Raw genomic sequence first — 20,656 nt, forward strand, 5'->3', positions numbered from 1 at the left:
TCTTACAGCATTTTCAAGTATCAAGAATAATTTACCTACATTGGATTGACTTTTCCAATTTATAACTTAAAGGTGGGGTAGGTCATTTTGGAGAAACCAGCTCGAGTGCGCTAGAATTTGAAAATACACAACCGGAAGAAATCTGCCACTTCCTTACAGAGCCCCTCCTCCAACACACACGAACGCGCACTATGACCAATGAGGGCACGAGATAAGTTTGTGCACAGATGGAAGGCTGACAGGCAGGTAGGCCATCCAGTTACTTTAGCCGGGCCGGCTCAGATGATTGGTCGTGTGCTTTTACAGTGCCACGGCTTCCACAGATGACACATTTTTTTATGGATTTTAAGCACTTAAGATATTCATTGCTATCGGGATGTTAAGAACATTCCATGGAATATAACAAAAAATGTATCTCGAGCCGGTTTCTCAAACTCACCTACCCAACCTTTAACTTATGAGACAAAATACCTCACCTCTAGTGAGTGGCCCAGCCCTTCGTATATATTTCTGTATGTGGCCCACAGTGAAAAAGGTTTGGACACCCCTGACTTAAAGTAAGTCAGTGAAATAGCAACTAGTTTATCAAGTAGTAAACCCAGCCCCGGTAACAGCTTTTCTTAGCGTTCTACAGTAACAAGCATTTTAAATAACCTCTCGCCGAGCCTAACAGCTGATCTAGGACGAGTTAAAGTGATGAAGTTGGGCATGTGTTCAGGAGGAGTCGTTGTTGTTGTGCTCCAGCCGGTCGACCATGGTGGTCACCAGCTTCTCCAGCTGCTCCGCCCGCTGCCGGCCCGTCTGCAGCACCTCCTCGTGGTTGGCCTTCTCCTGACTGTCGTAGTCCATCACCGCCCGGTTGCTGATCAGCGACAGGGCGAAGCAGCGCATCCCGGCGTGACGAGCAACGATGACCTCGTGCGCGGTGCTCATCCCTGAGAGAAGAGAGAGAGGAGGTGAGGCGTTGTAAAGATCTCTGAGCGTTCTTCAAATAGGGGCAGCAGAAGCTCAGGCTGTAGGGATTGAGCTTGGGATCAGGAGGGTTCAAGATCCAAAGTACGGAGTGTGGGCTGGGACTATAAGAGGTACCAGTTTGTCTCCTTCACACACCCCTAGCTAGTAGATAAAGCTGCCCACTGCTCCTAATGTTGTGTGTGCCGTGACGTGTAGATGCGTTTGATGATATAATAATAAAGCTTACACATCACAAGTTAAAAACAAACAACAAGAAATTCCCCTCAGATTATTTGTTAAGAACTTTACAGGTACATGCAGCAAAATATAACATTGTATCAGGTGATTAGACCCAAGGAGGTCAAATGTTTGAATAAAATAAATAATAATATTATTATTATAATTAATTAGTTTCTTCCTTTTCTATTTCCAAATGTTTAGTCTGTCCCTCTTAATGAGCCAGCAAGACACAAAGATGTTACATCACAAAACTTGGGTTTAAATATATACATTTGCAAACCATCAGAGATGTTACCATACTTTTAATGACAAGGTAGTTTTTCCTCTACTGTAGATCTCAGTGTATTTCTTATGTAAGAAAATACACAAGCTATTTTGTCGCAATATTGGGCTAGACACATCCTGCCTCAGCAGTAATGTTGCATTATAAATGTTTTGAAGTTGCTTAAAATCATCCTGTGACTCATTTTCTGTTAATGACACAAAGGACTGCGTGAGGAAGCCATTTCTTCAGGACATCTGACCTGCAGCATGTGACAGTTATTTAACAGTAACTGAGGTGAGTGTGTCATATTGTGTAACTAACCGGTTGAGGTTAAACTATTTTGCAACGTAAAATCATTGTTTTTGTAAATGAAGTCGATGACGGATGACTCAAAAAGGGCTTTGTGTTGAAAATATTTTAAATAAATTGTACACTTAATCCGTTTTGGTGCCACCTTTAAAGCTTCCTAATACTTAGCTTTCAAGGTCATACTTCTGTCTTTTTCTCCTTATTACCCTCACAGAAAGTACTCTCCCTTAACACTAGAACCGCCAATCAGGTCAATTTGTGTGTTGTGTGTGTGCAATGTAACTTTTTTTCAATAAAATATTAAAGTCTCCCAGTCCCTGACTTTTCCTGAAAGTGTGTTATGTGGCACCCTATGTTGTTAAAAATTGCATTCTAATAGCGGGATTTGACGGCTTTAGGTAGGCCTATACAAAAACCTCTGGCGGTTCTAGTGTTAAAGCGTGTAAATGTTGAGGTAAGGGTCTTCCCTTAAAGGTGTGTGAGTAAAGCAGACTTGGTTCTTACCGACAGCATCAGCACCCAGCTTGTGCAGCATGCGACACTCAGCGATGGTTTCGAAGGACGGACCCCCCACGACGCAGTACACCCCTTCCCTGAAGAAGTCGTTGTAGCCCAGCTCCGAGGCCACGTCGAGGGCCATCTTTCGCAGCTTTCGGTCGTAAGCGTCAGACATGCAGGGGAAGCGGACCCCAAACCTGAAGGAGGACAGAGTTGACTGTAGAAATCCACACAACTGGGCCATTCAGTACTGGAAACCCCCCCCCCCCACATGACTCAGGTAAAAAGCAGCACACTAAGTTTCAGAGATTGTGGAATGACAAACACTCTGTAGGGACGATTTGTAATATTAAAACTGAGGTAAACTCCTGTTGTTGATGTTCATTGATGCTTTGATGCTTATGCTCTGAAGTTCTGTTCTGATGCGTGTTAGAGCCTCTATCCTCCACCCTGTGAGAACAATGGCAGTCTTTGTGCCTTCTGACATCAGCTCGATGCCACAACAGTGCTGAAGTGTGGCAGTCTTCTTGTGTGGGAGACAGGAAATATGCTGATCAAATATGGAGGGGGAGGGGATAACTGTATCCTGCTGAGTCATTTGAACACTGAATGAGCTGCTAATGCTTGCTTGAAATTGCTCGAAGACTCAGGGAGTTTTTTATGCAAAAGATTTCCCGGCCTCTTTGAGCAGATGATTTTTTTTAAATGTCATTTTTTATATCTTCCAGCCATAAATAAAGAAAAATACTCTAAAAATGGTTTTGTAATACTGATGAACAGACTCTACATTAGCTAGTCTGTTTCAGGCAGGAGGGTAAGATTTCCAGTTGGATTAGGTTGTTTCCATTGTTACGAAATGATGCAATTGACGGAAAAATAATACTCTTTGTTCACATTTTGTCAGAAGTAGGTTGTCCATTATAGAGTTTACTAACTGTATTTGTTTATTTATATTGTGTATTTGAAATAGATAATCTACATATATTTATTTTCTACTGTTATTATTTTTGAAATTGGTTTCTACATTATGTGCAATGCCTTGTTTACTGTACATGCTGCTGTGACAAAACACTTTCACAAATTAGGGTCAATAAAGTAAATCTAATCTAATCTAAAATACTGGTTGTGTAGAGCAATAAAAAATGTCAACATTTTTAAGAAAATGAAAACACCGACCCCTCCCTCTCCTCCACCTACCGTTCGTCATTCGGCCCGACCAGCGGGTTGTTCCCAGAGAACCCCGGCATGTTGATGTGGTCCTTCATGATCATGACGTCCCCCACCTTGTAGTCCTGGTTCAGGCCCCCTGCTGCGTTCGTCAGGAAGACGGTCTCCACGCCCATCAGCTTGAAGACCCGCATGGGCAGCGTGATCTGAGGAACACGAGGTAATGTGAACACATGCACTCACTAGTGACCCACCACCACCGCAGCAAGAAGACCAAGACCCCCAGGGCTCAGGGACAGTTTTATCCCACAAGCTTTACAACTGTTTAATTCCTGATCTCAGTAAATCATCAGGGCCGTCCCTCCCTACAGGCCGATCATGCCAACCCAAGGTCGCTTAGTGAAGTGTCATAGCCAATTTATTTAAATGGTGTGAAATAAGGAGTAGTCTGTCACTGTAAAATTGACAAAGAGTTTTGATACAAGAATTTAAAATAATCAATGTGTCCTTTGAGGGACATGTGTTCAGTACACGATTCGTGGTACTGTATGCTTGACTTGAGTATAATGATTTACATTACTTTATACCTCTACTCCACTATATTTCATAGGGAAAAAATAGGTAAGAAACAACATATGGTTAATTTAAACAATATCATTTGTTAAATACTGAACCAGTGGCTGGTCTGGGAGTTTTTTAGATTTTTCCCTCAAAATCTTTCTGATTCAACAACTGTTTGAATCCCAAATAAATGCAATATTTCACCTAAAAATGTCAAAGATCATTTAAAAGTCCAAAATATTATTATTAATTTGCGTTGCAGAACATTCGTTTTTCTTCCTTTCTCCCCCATTCATCACCTCACCACCCCTATTTTGAGCCTCTTTCGTGGGGTTGGAAACCACTGGACTGCCGAACTTTCCATTTTAAAATGTGCTCAACAAGTTATTTTGCTTCTGATACTTTTAGTACATGTAAATCAAAATGATTCTGTCTTTTACTTTCAGGAAGCTGTTTTAAATGACATACTTTGAATGTATTGGCGTACTTATACACTGTGGTATAGGAACTTCAAAAAACAAACTCACCTTCTGGATGGGGTATCCCTCGTACAGGTGGAAGCGACCCTGCATGCAAACACACGGCTTCCCTTTTAGCGTTCCAAACACCAGGCGACCAGCATGACCATGCACTGTAACACACACACACACACACACACACACACACACACACACACACACACACACACACACACACACACACACACACAGTTAGTGACAAATCCAATGCTTTTACTTAGAGCTCGCAAGACAACACACACACACACACACACACACACACACACACACACACACACACACACACACACACACACACACACACACACACACACACACACACACACACACACACATATGAGAGTACCAGCTGTGCATACCTGTGCTCTTGGGAAAGTTGGGAATGTCGCAGTACTTGAAGTACTGCGGGTCATTCAGCATCTCAGCCAGCCCCCCCAGGCCTGAGCCGCACACAATCCCCACAGTCGGCCGCACCTGCGTGTTGGAAAGCAGCCAATCAGCTGTCGCCTTGCATTCTTCATAGCTCTCACTGAGGGAGGCAGAAAAACAAAGTTAATTTACTTATGTAATAAACCTTTGTATCAACAAATCTTGAGCAGTTTTCAACACATGAGACTGACATTGAAGGTTGTTTGTGTGTGTGTGTGTGTGTGTGTGTGTGTGTGTGTGTGTGTGTGTGTGTGCGTGCGTGCGTGCGTGCGTGCGTGCGTGCGTGCGTGCGTGATGAATGCCTGGATGCATGCATGAAGATTTGGTGAATGTTCTGTAATTTTCAAACACACCTACATGTTCAAAAGTATGTGGACACTTGACTTCAGGCTGTGTTTGAATTCATCCCTCTGGCATGGGATTGGGTGGAGGTTTTACAGCGTGTACTTTTTCTTATTTTAACCATTGTTTATATAATTATTATCCTATAATAACATCAACACTTTGTCCCGAAATACTTAATTATACCTTACAAACAGACAATATTAATTTTAGGAGGCAGAAAGCTCTTTTCAGATGGTGCAACATAACATCAGTGATGTCTTCATTTCACATCTCTGTGTGCACAGTCATACTGCATTCAATAACAACTAAACAACAAAGAGGGATATGTGATTCAACAGGAGTCATTTGGGAAGGGGGGGGGGGCATCCTGTACAGCCACTGACTGGAAGTGAATATCTTTCCTCACGTAACACACGTAACACAAGTAAATACATGTTGTGTGTGTGGTGTTGAATGGCCTGTGAAGCATTATTTTGCAAACAATGTGTGACGCTCAGGTGATGAACACGGGACCTGAACACACCTCCACGATGAAAACATTCTCAAACACTCAACTGTCATGTACATAAGAAAAGAGGCCAGCCTGTTTTTCCACTAATTCAGGTTTAGCAATAATTTATATTAAGAAAGTTCACCAAATGTTAAGAGAATATTAGTGAAGTGCATTTCTGGCATTCTTTGTTGTTGTTTATAAGCTTTTATATACACAATACAAATAACTGCAACAATTTTTAAAGCAAAAATACCAAATGATTCCCAGTTTAAGCATCTCTGTTGCAGATTTCACTTTTTTGTGGAACTGGGGTTTTGAGTGCTGTTTGCAAACATAATGAGATGCACTAAGTTGTGAAAAATAACTATTATGAAAAGAAAAATGTATTATAAAGCGGACAAATAAGAAAAAACGTTTAGGAGAAATATAAATATATAAAAAAGGTAATACAATAAGACAATTCAATAATATAAATAACATATGTGCAGTATATCAGAATTTAAAGTGGAAGAGCTGTGACGTTTTTAAAGAGGAGAAATGTGCAAAATATACAGAGTGTGTAATGTTTACAGTATGGAGTGTGGAAAGCGATAATGTAACGCATAGTGTCAAAAGAGTCTGTTCCAGTGGGGCTCCTGAGCTTTATTTATCATATGCTATTTTAATGAAACCTCTCAGTTTGTGTCTTTATCTTATTTTGAATGTGTTCTATTCAGCGGAACTGGAATCACAATGGCAACCTGTCTCAGTTCTGTGTCATTGTGCAGCTGGCCAATATGTGGCTTGGTCATTCCGCTGAAGTGCACAAATAAAAGTCAAAGCAGCACAAACCGCGACCTCTCTGTGAGTAATAATGGGGGGTAATGGGTTTTTGGAAATGACGTCACGGTGGAGCGCATGTGCAAAGTGTGGGTTGTTCCGTCCTGTCTATGAGCTAAGACTTCCGCGCTATTATTGCGTTACTACTTCATAATAGCACGATTTAACTCTGGAGCGGAAACTAATCACTTTCGCTTGGTCTAAGACAAATACAATTATTGAGGAGATATATAAATATTATTCCCAGGAGCGTTAGCGAGTCATCCCGCGCGCTTATCATGCTTTTTTTTTAATAAGAAGTGTGGGTACATATGCCGTCTGTTTCTTTAGGGATGTGGCAGAAATGTAGCTTTTAATGATTCATTGAAGTATTCACAGTCTCCACATGTAACCCCCCTCTGTAAAATAAGCGATGGTGATGCATTCAAGGATTAGTAATATTGTAGTAAATATGAACTCACCCACACAAAGACTTGGACACAGACAGCATGATGGAGCAGATACAGTCGGCAGGTTGGTCGGAGTTAAATTGAGTCTCTCTGGTTATCCGGGTTTCCTGATGGAGCCACCGGTTTTTAGGTTGACACTCCCCACTCGCTTACGACGCGGCAGACACATCCCACTTACGTCACAGCCCAACAGGCTCTCATTGGTCGAGACGCAGGCGTTGTTCCAATGCGCAGCTGATGCGCTCGGAACTGTACACCATGTAATGAGGCGTTCAGGAGTTCCCCCCAAAACAAGAGGGACGGTTATGTATGGAAAGGAAATGATGACAAATTAACACGAGGGATAGAGCACATTTTAAACACATGAATAAAACAGGTTGACGTGATGGTTACAAATATAACCCATTCAAAACCGAAATAAATTAATAATAAAAACCTCAAAGAAAAACAAATAAGATTAAAGTCAGGATATGTTATAACTAAATAAAAATATTAAATTAAAAGAAACACAGTTAAATGAAGATGAGTCTATCACTGTAAAACTGGCTGATAGTCTTATGATACAATTATTTAAATGATAAGACAATGTGTCCCTAAAGAGGAAAATTACTAAATTAATAAACAATGTTAAGATACTTAGTGCAATAGTGTACAAAGACAATACGATATTTCTAAGTGCTGATGTTTTGATATTGTATAAAAGATATTAATAAACTTTAAAGCTTATATATGTTATAGGTTTGTCCTCCATGTTAAGAGCAGATTGGCTTAAGTGCAAATCTTCATGATTACAATAACGCAAATATAGCTTATACAAAACCATAAAAAGCCAAAACACACGTAAGCTAAAACATATCGAGTTGTTGTTACTGTACACTTCTGAAATCAGACACTTCAGTAACAGCACTTATTATGTCTCCCCTTTTACTCTGTTTATTTCGTCATTCAACCTACGTAGCCGCTGAACGGTATTAACTACATAATTTCCTACAGTACTTGAAAGCCGCATGCCGCTTCTTTTTTCTTTACACTCACAACGTGGTCGTGTTGCCTCTGATGCTGATGCAATCTCCCAGTAGGAGACAAAAAAAAGGAAGCAATTAAATCTGTTTCAACCTCAAGTCTGGTGATTCACTTCTAATAATAACATATGAATACATATTTCTTAGAAAGCTGTGTACAGATGTGATTTGTTATTGAAAGTAAGGGAATGTAAAAACCACTACTATATCAAAGCAAGTATACAGTGCATTTCAGAAGATATTTTGAACAATGTTAGTTTGAAAATCATGAATTTACTAATAAATGAATCTCTTTCCACTTTCAATGAAACAAATGTCTAATTTGGATAGAAATGACCTTGAGTGATTACAAAATTAATACTTCTGGTACATTTTAAGTACACATTATTAACACATTTTTACAAGTGACGTTTTTAATGTAGGACTTTTGATACTTAGTTTTTTGTTTTCAATACTTCTTTCACAACTTCCCACAAGCACATGATTAGCACTGCTCAGAGGAATGTTCCATTAAACACACGAGTGGCAACAGAGAAGTCCTTCCAGATATTAACCCAATAACACTTACATTAGACATTCAAGTGCTGGGTGGAAACAAAGAAAGCACAAACAAGATTGTTTTACAAAATAATTATAATGTACTGCAAGTAATGTACTGTAAGATGCAGTTAAAAGCTCGGGGGAAAAGTCATTTCATCCTTAACTGATTACTTTAAAAGGACGGTATGGCTGAAAAGGTATAATGGTGAGAAATGTGATGGTTTCATTCAAAGTAAAACCTTTTTGCTCCCGTGGGACGGAGGAAGTGCTCCACCAATTTATAGTCATCCTCTCAGGTGATGACATTTACTCAATGGAGGTTTGACATTTTGGATATTGGGTGCTCAGTACATTACATTAGTACATTTTAGCCTAATAGTGCTACACAAACAAACATGGCAGGGACTACACACATCACAATTTATCCTTTTGAGATCATCTATGTTCATAACACTCGCCATGGCAAATTTGACATCATTGTAGTGCCAACAAAAGGCTGAAATTAAATCATCAAGCGTTTTGAATTAAATGCCAATATGTATTGAGACGTCTTGCTCTAACTCAAAGTGTGGACATTAAGACAGATTGAGTAATAGATGGATAGAAGGACAGAGTGTTCCTGTGTGCATGTAAGTATCAGTGTTCAAAGTAATAGCCATCAGATCATTTAGAGTAAAATGAACAATGCCATAATGTAAAAGTAACCCAAGAGGACTCTTTGTATTCACAATGGTGCTTAAGGAAAGCTACAGATGTATTAGCACCAAATCATTCTAAAAAAAAACCTTGTCATACAGAATGTTCTTCTTGATATGGCTGTTTGTATTTTATATTATGAATCATTATATTCACTTAATGTATTTGTTTGTCTGTTAAAGGCTTTAAATATATTGAAATTATATTAAAATACAGTACTTAAACAAATGTGCTGGCTTGTTTTCTACCGCTGGAATGTGTGTGTGTGTGTGTGTGTGTGTGTGTGTGTGTGTGTGTGTGTGTGTGTGTGTGTGTGTGTGTGTGTGTGTGTGTGTGTGTGTGTGTTTTGTGTTTGAAGTAACTGCTGTGATAGCCGCACAGAGCAGCCAGTGTTCTGTAACAAAATGTTATGTAACGGCTGATTAGCATTCACCCACTTCTCTGCCTTTACACGGAGCGCCGGCTAAAACCTGCTGCCCTCAGCCTGCAAACAAACTAGAGAGGAAGAAATGTGGATTGAGTAAACAAAACAAAAAAACCCAGAGCACATACACACTTTTGTGTCTTTGCAGATTGAAAGATTGTCTTTCTGCGACACTTCCTTGTGGTGAAAAGCTAATTTGGCCTTCAGGAAAAAGTTTGTTTTGGCCAACTGTCCGTAGCAAAACGTTATTTACTTACTTTAATTTGACTAGTTAGAACTGCACACTATATTGCAGTTTTTCTCAGTGCATCTGATATCTGTGGACTTATTCAAACACTCCAGGCAAACCTTGAAACATTTATTTTTATCTGGCAAGTTACTTGTTTCTCCTAGTCCTGCACAACACTGCTCTGTGATGAGGTTCTATCAAACCAAATCATGCAGATATTTTCTTATCTGCAGTTTCCAAGCTGTAAACTGACCTAGAAGTCTTCATGACTTGTTTCTGTGTAGGTGTGCACAGTCATAATGCTTATTGAGTTACGGTATTTAACTTCATTGTCAGGAAACAAACTAGGTCATCTTTTTGTGTTGCACCACCTGATCCTCTGATCACAGGCACATGCAGTGAGCTTTTTAACCTATTTCTTTTAGCATTGTGGCTCAAGCTATGGAAATGGGTTGGTTTGCGGCCTGTCTGTCCATTAGGCTACTACAGATTGACATATCAAAACTATTGATACAAATATTGGGTTTATTTCCATGAAATTAGTAACAGACTTCCTTGGTGTCCATAGAATAAATCACAATGACACGTTAGCCTCAGCTTTAGCTTCTAGTTAGCCATTAGCATCCCTATCTAACATTGTGAATTTAAGTATTATATGATATTGAATGAACATTATGATATTCAAGGAATCTAAGTGAGAACTTAAACATTTTTCCTTTTAGTTTCCTCAGCACCTGCCTCAAAACACTGTACATATATGAGTTGACAGGGACTGAAGTTGAAAAGGTTGTATGAATGTCCCTCAGTCTTCCAGAGGTTAATGTGAAATACTCTGAATCGTAAAATGATGCCAGCTGTGCTTCTCTGCTGCCTTTAAGCTCACGTCAACATGTGGCATCCTCACCAGTATCGACCGAGCCTCTACAACAGGAACCAGATCTCTGCAGGCGGAGAAAGTTCCTGTTAAACATGAGACCATCCCTGAGGTTGTGACATGTTACAGCAAGAGGTGAAAAGACATAACTGGTTAGTAGTTTAATTAATTTCAGAACAGACATTTTTATTCACACATTCATGTTTTGCAGCAGTGGATATCAGAATCAGAATCAGAATACAAGGTAAAGGGTCAAGGTTCTTTATTTGTCAAAGGAGCATAGCTACAGTGTAGTTATGTCGATGGAAATCTTGTGTCACAGGCTTCTCCAACAGTGCAACACAAAACACAGATACACAGAAAAAATATGCAAGTCATTGAAATATGTTATATTAGGTAAATAGATAAATACTTTTTAAGTAGCAGCCAGATGAATGTTGTGGATGTTGTTTCAACAGTTCAGGTGTTTAACAGTCTTATGGCCTGTGGGATGAAGCTGTCCCTGAGTCTGGTGGTTTTAGTCCGGATGCTGCGGTACCGCCCGCCAGACGGCAGCAGGCAGAACAGTTTGTGGCTCGGGTGATGGGGTTCTTTTATAATCCGGAGGGATTTCTTCCTGAGCCGCTGGGAGTAAAGGTCCTCTATGGATGGCAGCTCCGTTCTGGTGATGTGCTGTGCAGTTTCCACCACCCTCTGTAAAGACTTACGGTTGAAGGCGGGGCAGCTGCCGTACCAGGCCGTGATGCAGCCAGTCAGGATACTCTCTATGGTGCACCTGTAGAAGGTCAGGATACTCTCTATGGTGCACCTGTAGAAGTTGCAGAGCATCCTGGAGTCCATGTTGAATACCTTTATTAGTCCCACAGAGGGGACATTTACATTGTTACAGCAGAAAAAGAGCCACATACAGCTTAATGTTACATATGTTAAATGCATTTAAAAGTATTAAAGTAAAAGTAAAAAGTTACACAATTTACAAAATACACATCCTGTAAAAGTTGTGAGGATTTAGCAGCCAGGTATACATTACACAGTTATTAACGGCATATGGATATATTGCACATAGTTGCACATCATTTTGCACTCCCTTTTTGCACTATGTACATCATCCTTTTTTATATAGGCTATATCCTGCTTATTTAAATGGTTATTTTGTGTTTTTTTTGTAAATTATTGAGTGTTCTTGCACTTTAATGTGTGAGGTTTTTATACCTTGGGACTGTGAGATGTGTATTTCGATCTTTCTGTGAGTACAACATATTTTGAGATTGACAATAAAGTTGACTTTGACTTTGACTGTTGGTTGGTATTGAACAGCAAGGGGTGATATAGTCTGTGTTGTTTTGTGTGTGTGTGTGTGTGTGTGTGTGTGTGTGTGTGTGTGTGTGTGTGTGTGTGTGTGTGTGTGTGTGTGTGTGTGTGTGTGTGTGTGTGTGTGTATGTGTGTTTGGGGGCTACTAGTGGCTGTGCTGGTTGTATAGTCTGTCCGCTGCAGGAAGGAAGGACCTCCGGTATCTTGCCGTGAGACTGTGTGCCGCATTCCTAGTGGTTTTTAAAGATAAGTGACACCATCTATAATAATGCTGTGATGTGACGTTGCTTTTCAGTTCAGTCTGTCCCTATAAAGCTGGGCCCATAGAAACCCTGTTTATTGGGCTCATCACTCAATCGTCCTGCTTTAACAGAATCATTGCACCGTGTTTCTGTGCGTGACCTTTCAGTCTTTCAATACCCTTTCAAAGGAGGAAGTAACAGACTGTATATCTGAGCTGAGCTGTGGTGCTTTCTGTCATCAGTGAAAAGCAAAAATCTGCTTAATCATTACTCAAAATTCAGATTTGATTTTATCTTAAAGATGACCTTTCTTTATTTACTTAACATGTTCAGTTCCGCCAGCCTCTTGGAATCATTGATTTAAGATTGAGAGTAACAATAAAGTGGGAAAAGCACATTGTGGACCGTTAAAGTTTAGATTGTTTCATTACATAAGCATTTTAATTGTTATCACAAACATCATCTGTTATATAATATAATATTTCAGTACAAATAAGGAAATACACGTAGGATCTTATTCTATTTTTATAGTATATGTACAAATGTTTCTTATTCCTGCACCACCGGGCGCCGTACATAATGGCCGCCCACTGCTCCTAATGCTAGGATGGGTCTTATGCAGAGTAACCGTTTCGTTACATAGACCTGTACTACGTAATGACAATAAGTAGAATCTCGTTCTTCAACCTTACCTGAAACATTTGTCTATTTAACCATTTGATGTATTTCTGTTTTATGTTAAGTCTTTGTTGCATCGTTGGAGGAGCCTGGGACTTACGTGAGCGTTTAGTTTTATAACAGCTTGTCTTCACACGCACTTGCAAAGATTTTTTCAAGATTTTTTTTTATTTTGATCACAAATCTGACCAACTAGTTTTGCTTATCTTTCAGGTGAGAAGACTGAAGCCCCCCCCCCCACCCACACACACACACACACACACACACACACACACACACACACACACACACACACACACACACACACACACACACACACACACACACACACACACACACACACACACACACACACACACACACACACACACACACACACACACAGGGTGGAGGTGCTTGGAAGGGTGTGGTGGATACGACTGGATGGAGGACATGGAGGCAGTAGACTGAAACATCCGACACATTTCAAGACAAATAATAGAAACGAAAAAGCACGATTTTCACACACACACACACACACACACACACACACACACACACACACACACACACACACACACACACACACACACACACACACACACACACACACACACACACACACACACACACACACACACACACACACACACACACACACACACACACACACACACACACACACACACACACACACACAGAATGTAGCCTGATTACTTGTCAGACAGCTCTCTATGCTTGATGGTTTCACAATATGTAAAATACTTTAATTAAAAATCTTTAAAGATTAGTCTTGTCTTTGTCTTAATCTTTACCGCCTTAAAATACATTTTAATATCTTATCTAGCTTTCCTTTTACAATGCTATGTTCATTGTATTGTTGTATTGACACTATATTTTGAAGCATCTTATATTTCAACTTGCACGAAAGGCACTACACAAGTGATACATGAGGTGAATAAATACTCACAGAGGAAGTGCTCCTGCAATCGAAAGAATATTTGTATCTGCTGCCTCCTGCTGGTTGACCTCAACAAGTGCAGCAGATCCAGTCTCACAAAAAAAAGTGAAATACCTATGTTAGTCCACAGGGCAAAACGTAGTATATTCACAAATATATAACCCATTCAATACGTGACATTACATACGCATTTGAATTGTTTCTGGGTCCTTACAGAATTGCAAAACAAGACAAAATAAACTATTTGAAATGCAATTATAATTGTTGTCATATGTTATGTAATATAATTGTACAATACAAATTGGGAAATACATGTAGGATCTTATTCTAACTTATATTTACATTATGTTTCTTATTCCTGCACCTTAGTTGCATCATTTGTCTATTTTACAATTGTATGTATTTCTTTTTAATGTTTATTGTATGTTGCATTGTATGAGGAGCCTGGGACTCAAGGCTTTTGTGCATATGACAAATAAAATCTTAGAATTTTGTAATACACACACACACACACACACACACACACACACACACACACACACACACACACACACACACACACACACACACACACACACACACACACACACACACACACACACACACACACACACACACACACACACACACACACACACACACACACACACACACACACACACACACACACACACACACACACTAAAGTCATGCTCATGCTGACCGCAATGTGACTGACTCACTTTGAACATGAGGGACTTGTTTTTGAGAAGAGAACATTTATTGACACGGGAAGATTTAAATCACTGGATATAGAGAGCATGAGAGGGAAACTATTATCTCTACTGTGTCCAATCCAAATGATTCCCCTAAATCTTCCAAATCGACCAAAAATCAAGCAAACTCAACTCACAGTAAAAATAATGACATATTCCTTATAATTAACCCCAAAACCACTCAACTTTTCCAAATAAGCCATATTTTAAAACTATTGCCCACATAGGCTATAATAGTAATTATTGCTGATAATTATTATGCTAATTGTGCAAATTGTCCAACATATGCAATTTAGCATCTGGCAGTCTCTATGTGCTGTGTACCCAAACTATACATTTCTATCATAACACTTTGGTGTCTCAACATTTCCAGATTCCCAATAGGACTCAATGAGCTGGCAACTTTTAACCATCAGAGTAGATGAAAAACTGGTTTGAAGCAGATTATAACCAAATGTAGAAAAGGAGTAAATGCTTCGCCTCTGTCAAATCTGGGAAACAATAGTATGGGTAAAGAGGGGGAAAATAAGCAAGGTGTAAGAAAGTCCCCTGTTTTTCATACGAGACAGAATGGACATCATTTGTGATTATGAAAAAGAAACATAAATACTAAAGATTTAGGTTGGTTAAACGTCAGCTTTAAGGGTCAAAGCTAATCCAAGATTTGATTAATCTTAAAATGAAGGTATTTTATAATTACATATAGTGGGAATACAGAAATATTCAGTTTTTAACCATTTACCATATATTGTATGTATGTATATTTACTGTATGATGTGTCTACGGTTTTGGATCAGTGCTGGGACTCCTGTGTTTGTGCTGAAGGGAGAGGATTTGCTTCTGAATGTCACAAATGCTGGTGCTCTTGGGAAATTAGAATATTTTTCTTGGAAATGTAATAAAATGTAAAGTTTTAGTAACATTTATTTCTGATTTAAAAAAAAAGTGTTTGATGATTATACCGGGAGAATTGGGTTTCCTGTGAACAATTTCTCTGTGAAATTGAAGAATCTCCAAGAGGCAGACAGTGGGGTTTACTCTACTGTAGTGACAAAGCCTTCAGGAGAGGAAACAGAAGCAGCTAAATACAAGATCAAAGTTCAAGGTAGGTTTGTTAACCTCTCAAACACTGATTGGGTTTCTGTGGTCTTGTTTCTAAAACTCTTCACCTGCTTCTTCCCTCCTCAGATCGAGCGTCTCTCCCTCTCCTCACAGTGAGCTCTGTCTCTGAAAGCTCTTCCTCCTGTAGCTTCACTGTGACCTGCAGCTCACAGGACTCTCACATCAACAGCACTTTCACATGTGACACCAGAACCTGCAGTCAGGAGGGAGGAGAGCGGTCAGAGCGGATCCCTGATATTTTTCTCCAGGTCCACCAATCAAGCGGATCGATCATCTGTAACCATAGCAACCATGTCAGCTGGACCAACGACACAAAAACAATCAAAGATGTCTGCCCCCAGCAAGATCTAATTGAAACAAGTAAAAGTATAGTCTGCCATAAAATGTCCTGGTGTTGTAGGCCATGAAAAGTGTAATGGTATAAAATCATAAAATAAGTCACAGTTAAATATGTCGTAAAGAATGTCACTGAAAAGTCCCTGGCCTGTATAAGGAACATGAGACTGGCCTTCCTTATTTCATGGTTAGTTATTTGTTTTGCCAGTGCAGAATATGTGCTGTGTGAAGATATCTTTGACATTTTACCGCAGCTATCTTTAGTTTGGTATGCAGAGTCATGGAAAATGCGAGAGGTGTGAAACAGAGCTCTGAGAAAGGAAGTGGTTATAATAATAATAATAATTCTTATATTTTTATATAGCGCTTTATCAATGACTCAAAGCGCTTTACAAATACACATTACATATACAGATCATACATACATGTAATGGTCATCTACTGTGGACAATACCCACAGGAGCAAGTTCAGGTGAAGTGTCTTGTCCAAGGACACAACGGCTTTACAGACGCAGCGGCGGCGGGTTTCACCCCCTTGATCAATGCACTGCGCCACACCGCCCATCTTCACACCTCAAAGACATCGAGGCGCTTTTACATGTACACATTGATATTATACATGTACTGTGGACAATACCCACAGGAGCAAATTCGGGTGAAGTGTCTTGCCCAAGGACACAACGGCCTGAAACAGTGGGGCGGGAGCGGGTTTCGAACTGGAGTTGTGAAACACAGAGCTCTGAGGAAGGAAGTGGTTATGATTGTTTGTGCAGGAAACCAGCTAGAAGAGTTAAAGTAAAGCAACACATAAACTAATGTGAGTAATAAACAGTGCAAACTACACTTTTTACAGTTTGTATGTAATGTATTGACACAATTGTAATGTTTTGTTCCATCGTTTGCGTCATCTGGTGCAACATACACCAACTGAAATGTATGTTCCGTGTTAATCATCCTGTAATTGACTTTCACATTAAAATCTGCTTTCTTGACAAATGTTTGAATTAAAAAAAGGTCTTTATCAAAAGATCCTAAAACAGAGATAAGAGAGGAACTTTGAAAAAGAGAAGTTAATATTTTCACATCATGCAAAGGTTATGTGGTTTTTACAGGAAGGAGACTTGGTGATGTGTTGTTAGAGCTAAACAGGACTCACACTGTAACCTGTGACATTGAGTATTCAGGCAGGGCAACCGGACAGAGACTGTCATGTTCATCTTCGTGATTCTGGGGCTGCTGGTCTGCACTGAGGCACAAGGTAAAAACCTGTCTGATAAAATGTTAACAGATGCAGCAATAGACGTCTTTAGTGTGATTAATGCAAGTAGTACCATAAAGTTATTTCAGATTTCTATCTTGCGATAAGTGATACATGTCAGTGAGAAATAGCCTTCCTTTGTTCTCATGATCTATCAACCAACCATAACTCCATGATCATATTTCAATTAAATTAATCTACTTTGTTAAGAAGATACACAAGTAAACATAAACGGTTTTACCCTTAAAACTGTTTTATTACAAAAATGTAAAAATAACCAGCATCCCTGTGATCTTAGAGTTTTGTAAAGTTAGTTAATGTGTTGTAAAATAAATTAGTTTACATTAATTAATCTTCCAATTCTTCAAAAATAGCCTTTTTTAGGGGAAATATGAAGCAAACTAAAGAATTGTTCGCAATTCTAAGAATTAAAAGCCAAAACTTTTCAATAAAAAAATAAGCTTGAAGAAAAATAACATATTTTCAGGAAATAACATAAAACCATCAAACTGAACTAAGCGTTTTTATAATGTGAATTATTTTGAGCTTTATTGGTGTGTGGGTGAGAGTAGGGAAATGAACGACGTGGAAGAACGTACCATGTTTTCAGAGGAGACAATGTAAAAACTTGAACATATATAAATGTTTCTGTGATATCCTCAGGGCTGAGTTTCCCCATACCAGGACACATTGGGTCAAGAGTTATTAGTAGTAACGAAGCAGGAGAAGAATGGTAAAATATGTTTATTATTACATGTCTGTTTACTTCCACAAGAGTTCTGACCATATTAAAGGTAGGAGAGACAAGTGGGCAAACAAATAAATGTTCTTCACTTATTAAACTATGATGGCTATGACTACTACGGTCACTGGGTTGAATGTTAAGTTAGTATTTGATTATAATCAGATATTTGTCATAAATAAAGTATGATTATACTATTAAAATTATAAAAGTAGGGTAGACATGTGGATATTATCCGGCTGAACAAAATGTGCATTTATCTAACAGGTTCGTTTCCCACAGATCTTATTTCGAGCTATTTTCCAAAATCCTATTGAGAAATCCCATTGCTTTTTTGTCGACGGAACCAGCAGCTTACTTCCGGGTTTTAGGAAGCGTCACTGCAACTCTCTATTAACACATAGATAGAGTATATTGTGTGTGATATTTACTGTATGATGTCTCTACTGTTTTACAGGGATTAGTGCTGGGACTGTGTTTGTGCTGAAGGGAGAGGATGTGCTTCTGAATGTCACGAATGCTGATGTTCTTCAGGATGTTTTTAGTTTTACATGGAAATTTAATGGAAAAAAAAATGTATTAACATTTCAACCTGGCAACAATCCAAATGTATTTCCTGATTACACTGGAAGGATTGAGTTTACTGTGAACAATTTCTCTGTGAAATTGAAGAATCTCCAAGAGGCAGACAGTGGAGTTTATACTGCTCGAGTGACAAAGCCTTCAGGAGAGGAAACAGAAGCAGCTAAATACAAGATCAAAGTTCAAGGTAGGTTTGTTAACCTCTCAAACACTGATAGAGTTTCTGTGGTCTTGTTTCTAAAACTCTTCACCTGCTTCTTCCCTCCTCAGATCAAGCGTCTCTCCCTCTCCTCACAGTGAGCTCTGTCTCTGATAACTCTTCCTCCTGTAGCTTCACTGTGACCTGCAGCTCACAGGACTCTCACATCAACAGCACTTTCACATTTGAAACCAGAATCTGCAGTCAGGAGGGAGGAGAGCGGTCAGAGGGGATCCCTGATACTTTTCTCCAGGTCTACCAATCAAGTGGATCGATCATATGTAACCATAGCAACCATGTCAGCTGGACCAACGACACCATAATAATCAATGATATCTGCGCCAAACCTGTTGGTAAGAGTGAAAGAGAAACGACTTCCTGATAATAACACACAGTTTGGAATTTAAAGTTTAACAAAACTTCTTTGTGAATTAATAACCCGCTCTGTCAGGCTGCAGGTGTTAAATGTGAACTTAAAACTACAACAATTTAATTTGAAGAAACTTTAAAATACAAGATGAATTCAGTACATCATGTTTTACGCATATACAGTAATGTGCATTTTGTCTCATATATAGAACCTTTATATAAACCTTTGAACTTGAATATTTGTATAAATACACAAATATCTGCATATTTGAATAACAGAATAAACATTAATTCAACATTAAACCCCCACAATGCTGTTTGACATTGCATGATTCATATCGACAGTCTGTAAAACTCAACTGTACTTTTGGGTGCAATTATTTCACAAGTATTTCACAATGTAGGACTCAAAGTACTTGCAAACCGTAAAGTATTCAAACTCTAATCCAAAATAAGAAATAATACCTGATTTGCTGCTTCCACTCAGTAGTGCGTCTCAGTCTGAATCTCTGTGTCGGTTTTGATATGAAACTCTCTGTTTGTTGTGTTTCAGATCCAGAGGAGTTTCCTGTGTACCTGGTGAAGACGTGTGTGTTCTCTGTGGGTCTGGTCATCATGGTGTCTGCTGTCATCACGGTTCATCTCATGGAGAAGCTCAACAAGAACAAATAAACTCATAGTTCTGGTTCCAAACCGGGGGTAGGGGGACCCCTAGTGGTAGTTGGGGGGATTGCGGGTGATCCGTAGAAAGATTAGGGGTTGCACATTATTTCCAAACGAAACATTTTCCAATCAATTATGCCACACACCATAAACCACACCAGGACATGTAGAAGTTCAACAACAAAAGTGTGTGGCCTCAAGGCTAGAAGTAGCAAACATGAATATAAATATGTACACTAGCAATGTATCTGCATTACAATTCATTTTGGCTTGTAAATCTTGATGTAAATCTTGATGCTTTTCAAGGAAAACACAGAAGGCAGCTTCCAAGAAACTGATGAATGTTCTTGTTAATCCAATGATTATATCAAGTAATCTGTTTGTAGGTCAAATCATTTTTGTTGCCTTCAGATTAGGGAGGTTTTCAAAAAAACACAAATAACATTTTTATTTGTGTGATCAAGATGTTTAACAGTTTTTGTTTTTTCTTTGTACAGTATGTTTTATGCTTGTTTAATTTTTTTTAATGAAAGCATTTTCTTCTACATGCAACATCTAGTAAAGCTTTTTTGTTCCGATGTTTCATTGTCTATTATGTGCTAATGCAAATGAACAAATTACTCACA

At 39.0% G+C, this 20,656-nt stretch overlaps 2 protein-coding genes across 3 annotated transcripts; one reads left to right on the forward strand and one right to left on the reverse strand.

The window, feature by feature from the left end:
• Positions 1–334: 334 nt before the first annotated feature.
• LOC307019019 (purine nucleoside phosphorylase-like) lies at positions 335–7,185 on the reverse strand. Of its 2 annotated transcripts, none has more exons than XM_079649624.1 (6): positions 7,064–7,185; positions 4,872–5,041; positions 4,522–4,625; positions 3,464–3,639; positions 2,273–2,463; positions 335–935 (listed from the first exon to the last, which is right to left on the reverse strand). In XM_079649624.1, exons 2-6 carry the CDS (start codon positions 4,930–4,932, stop codon positions 715–717), a joined length of 753 nt encoding a protein of 250 aa, XP_079505750.1. In that variant the 5' UTR covers positions 4,933–5,041; positions 7,064–7,185; the 3' UTR covers positions 335–714. The 2 variants fall into 2 exon arrangements, with proteins under 2 accessions (XP_079505750.1, XP_079505749.1); XM_079649623.1 differs by having other exon boundaries at positions 7,060–7,183.
• Positions 7,186–16,846: 9,661 nt separating this feature from the next.
• Positions 16,847–20,605, forward strand: LOC307019775 (SLAM family member 9-like). The gene is made up of 4 exons (XM_079650877.1): positions 16,847–17,475; positions 18,675–18,986; positions 19,070–19,351; positions 19,921–20,605. Exons 1-4 carry the CDS (start codon positions 17,427–17,429, stop codon positions 20,037–20,039), a joined length of 762 nt encoding a protein of 253 aa, XP_079507003.1. The 5' UTR covers positions 16,847–17,426; the 3' UTR covers positions 20,040–20,605.
• The last annotated feature ends 51 nt before the right edge of the window (positions 20,606–20,656 follow it).

Source organism: Notothenia rossii (assembly GCF_949606895.1).
Source record: "Notothenia rossii genome assembly, chromosome: 9".
NCBI lineage: Eukaryota > Metazoa > Chordata > Actinopteri > Perciformes > Nototheniidae > Notothenia > Notothenia rossii.

Coding starts and splice junctions, on each gene's coding strand:
- LOC307019019 (XM_079649623.1), bottom strand. CDS start 7,088: ATGCTGTCTGTGTCCAAGTCTTTGTGTGG. Junction 5,042..7,059: donor GTGTCCAAGTCTTTGTGTGG/GTGAGTTCATAT, acceptor TGCCTCCCTCAG/TGAGAGCTATGAAGAATGCA. Junction 2,464..3,463: donor GTCGGGCCGAATGACGAACG/GTAGGTGGAGGA, acceptor GTCCTCCTTCAG/GTTTGGGGTCCGCTTCCCCT.
- LOC307019775 (XM_079650877.1), top strand. CDS start 17,427: ATGTTCATCTTCGTGATTCTGGGGCTGCTGGTCTGCACTGAGGCACAA. Junction 17,476..18,674: donor GGTCTGCACTGAGGCACAAG/GTAAAAACCTGT, acceptor ACTGTTTTACAG/GGATTAGTGCTGGGACTGTG. Junction 19,352..19,920: donor TATCTGCGCCAAACCTGTTG/GTAAGAGTGAAA, acceptor GTTGTGTTTCAG/ATCCAGAGGAGTTTCCTGTG.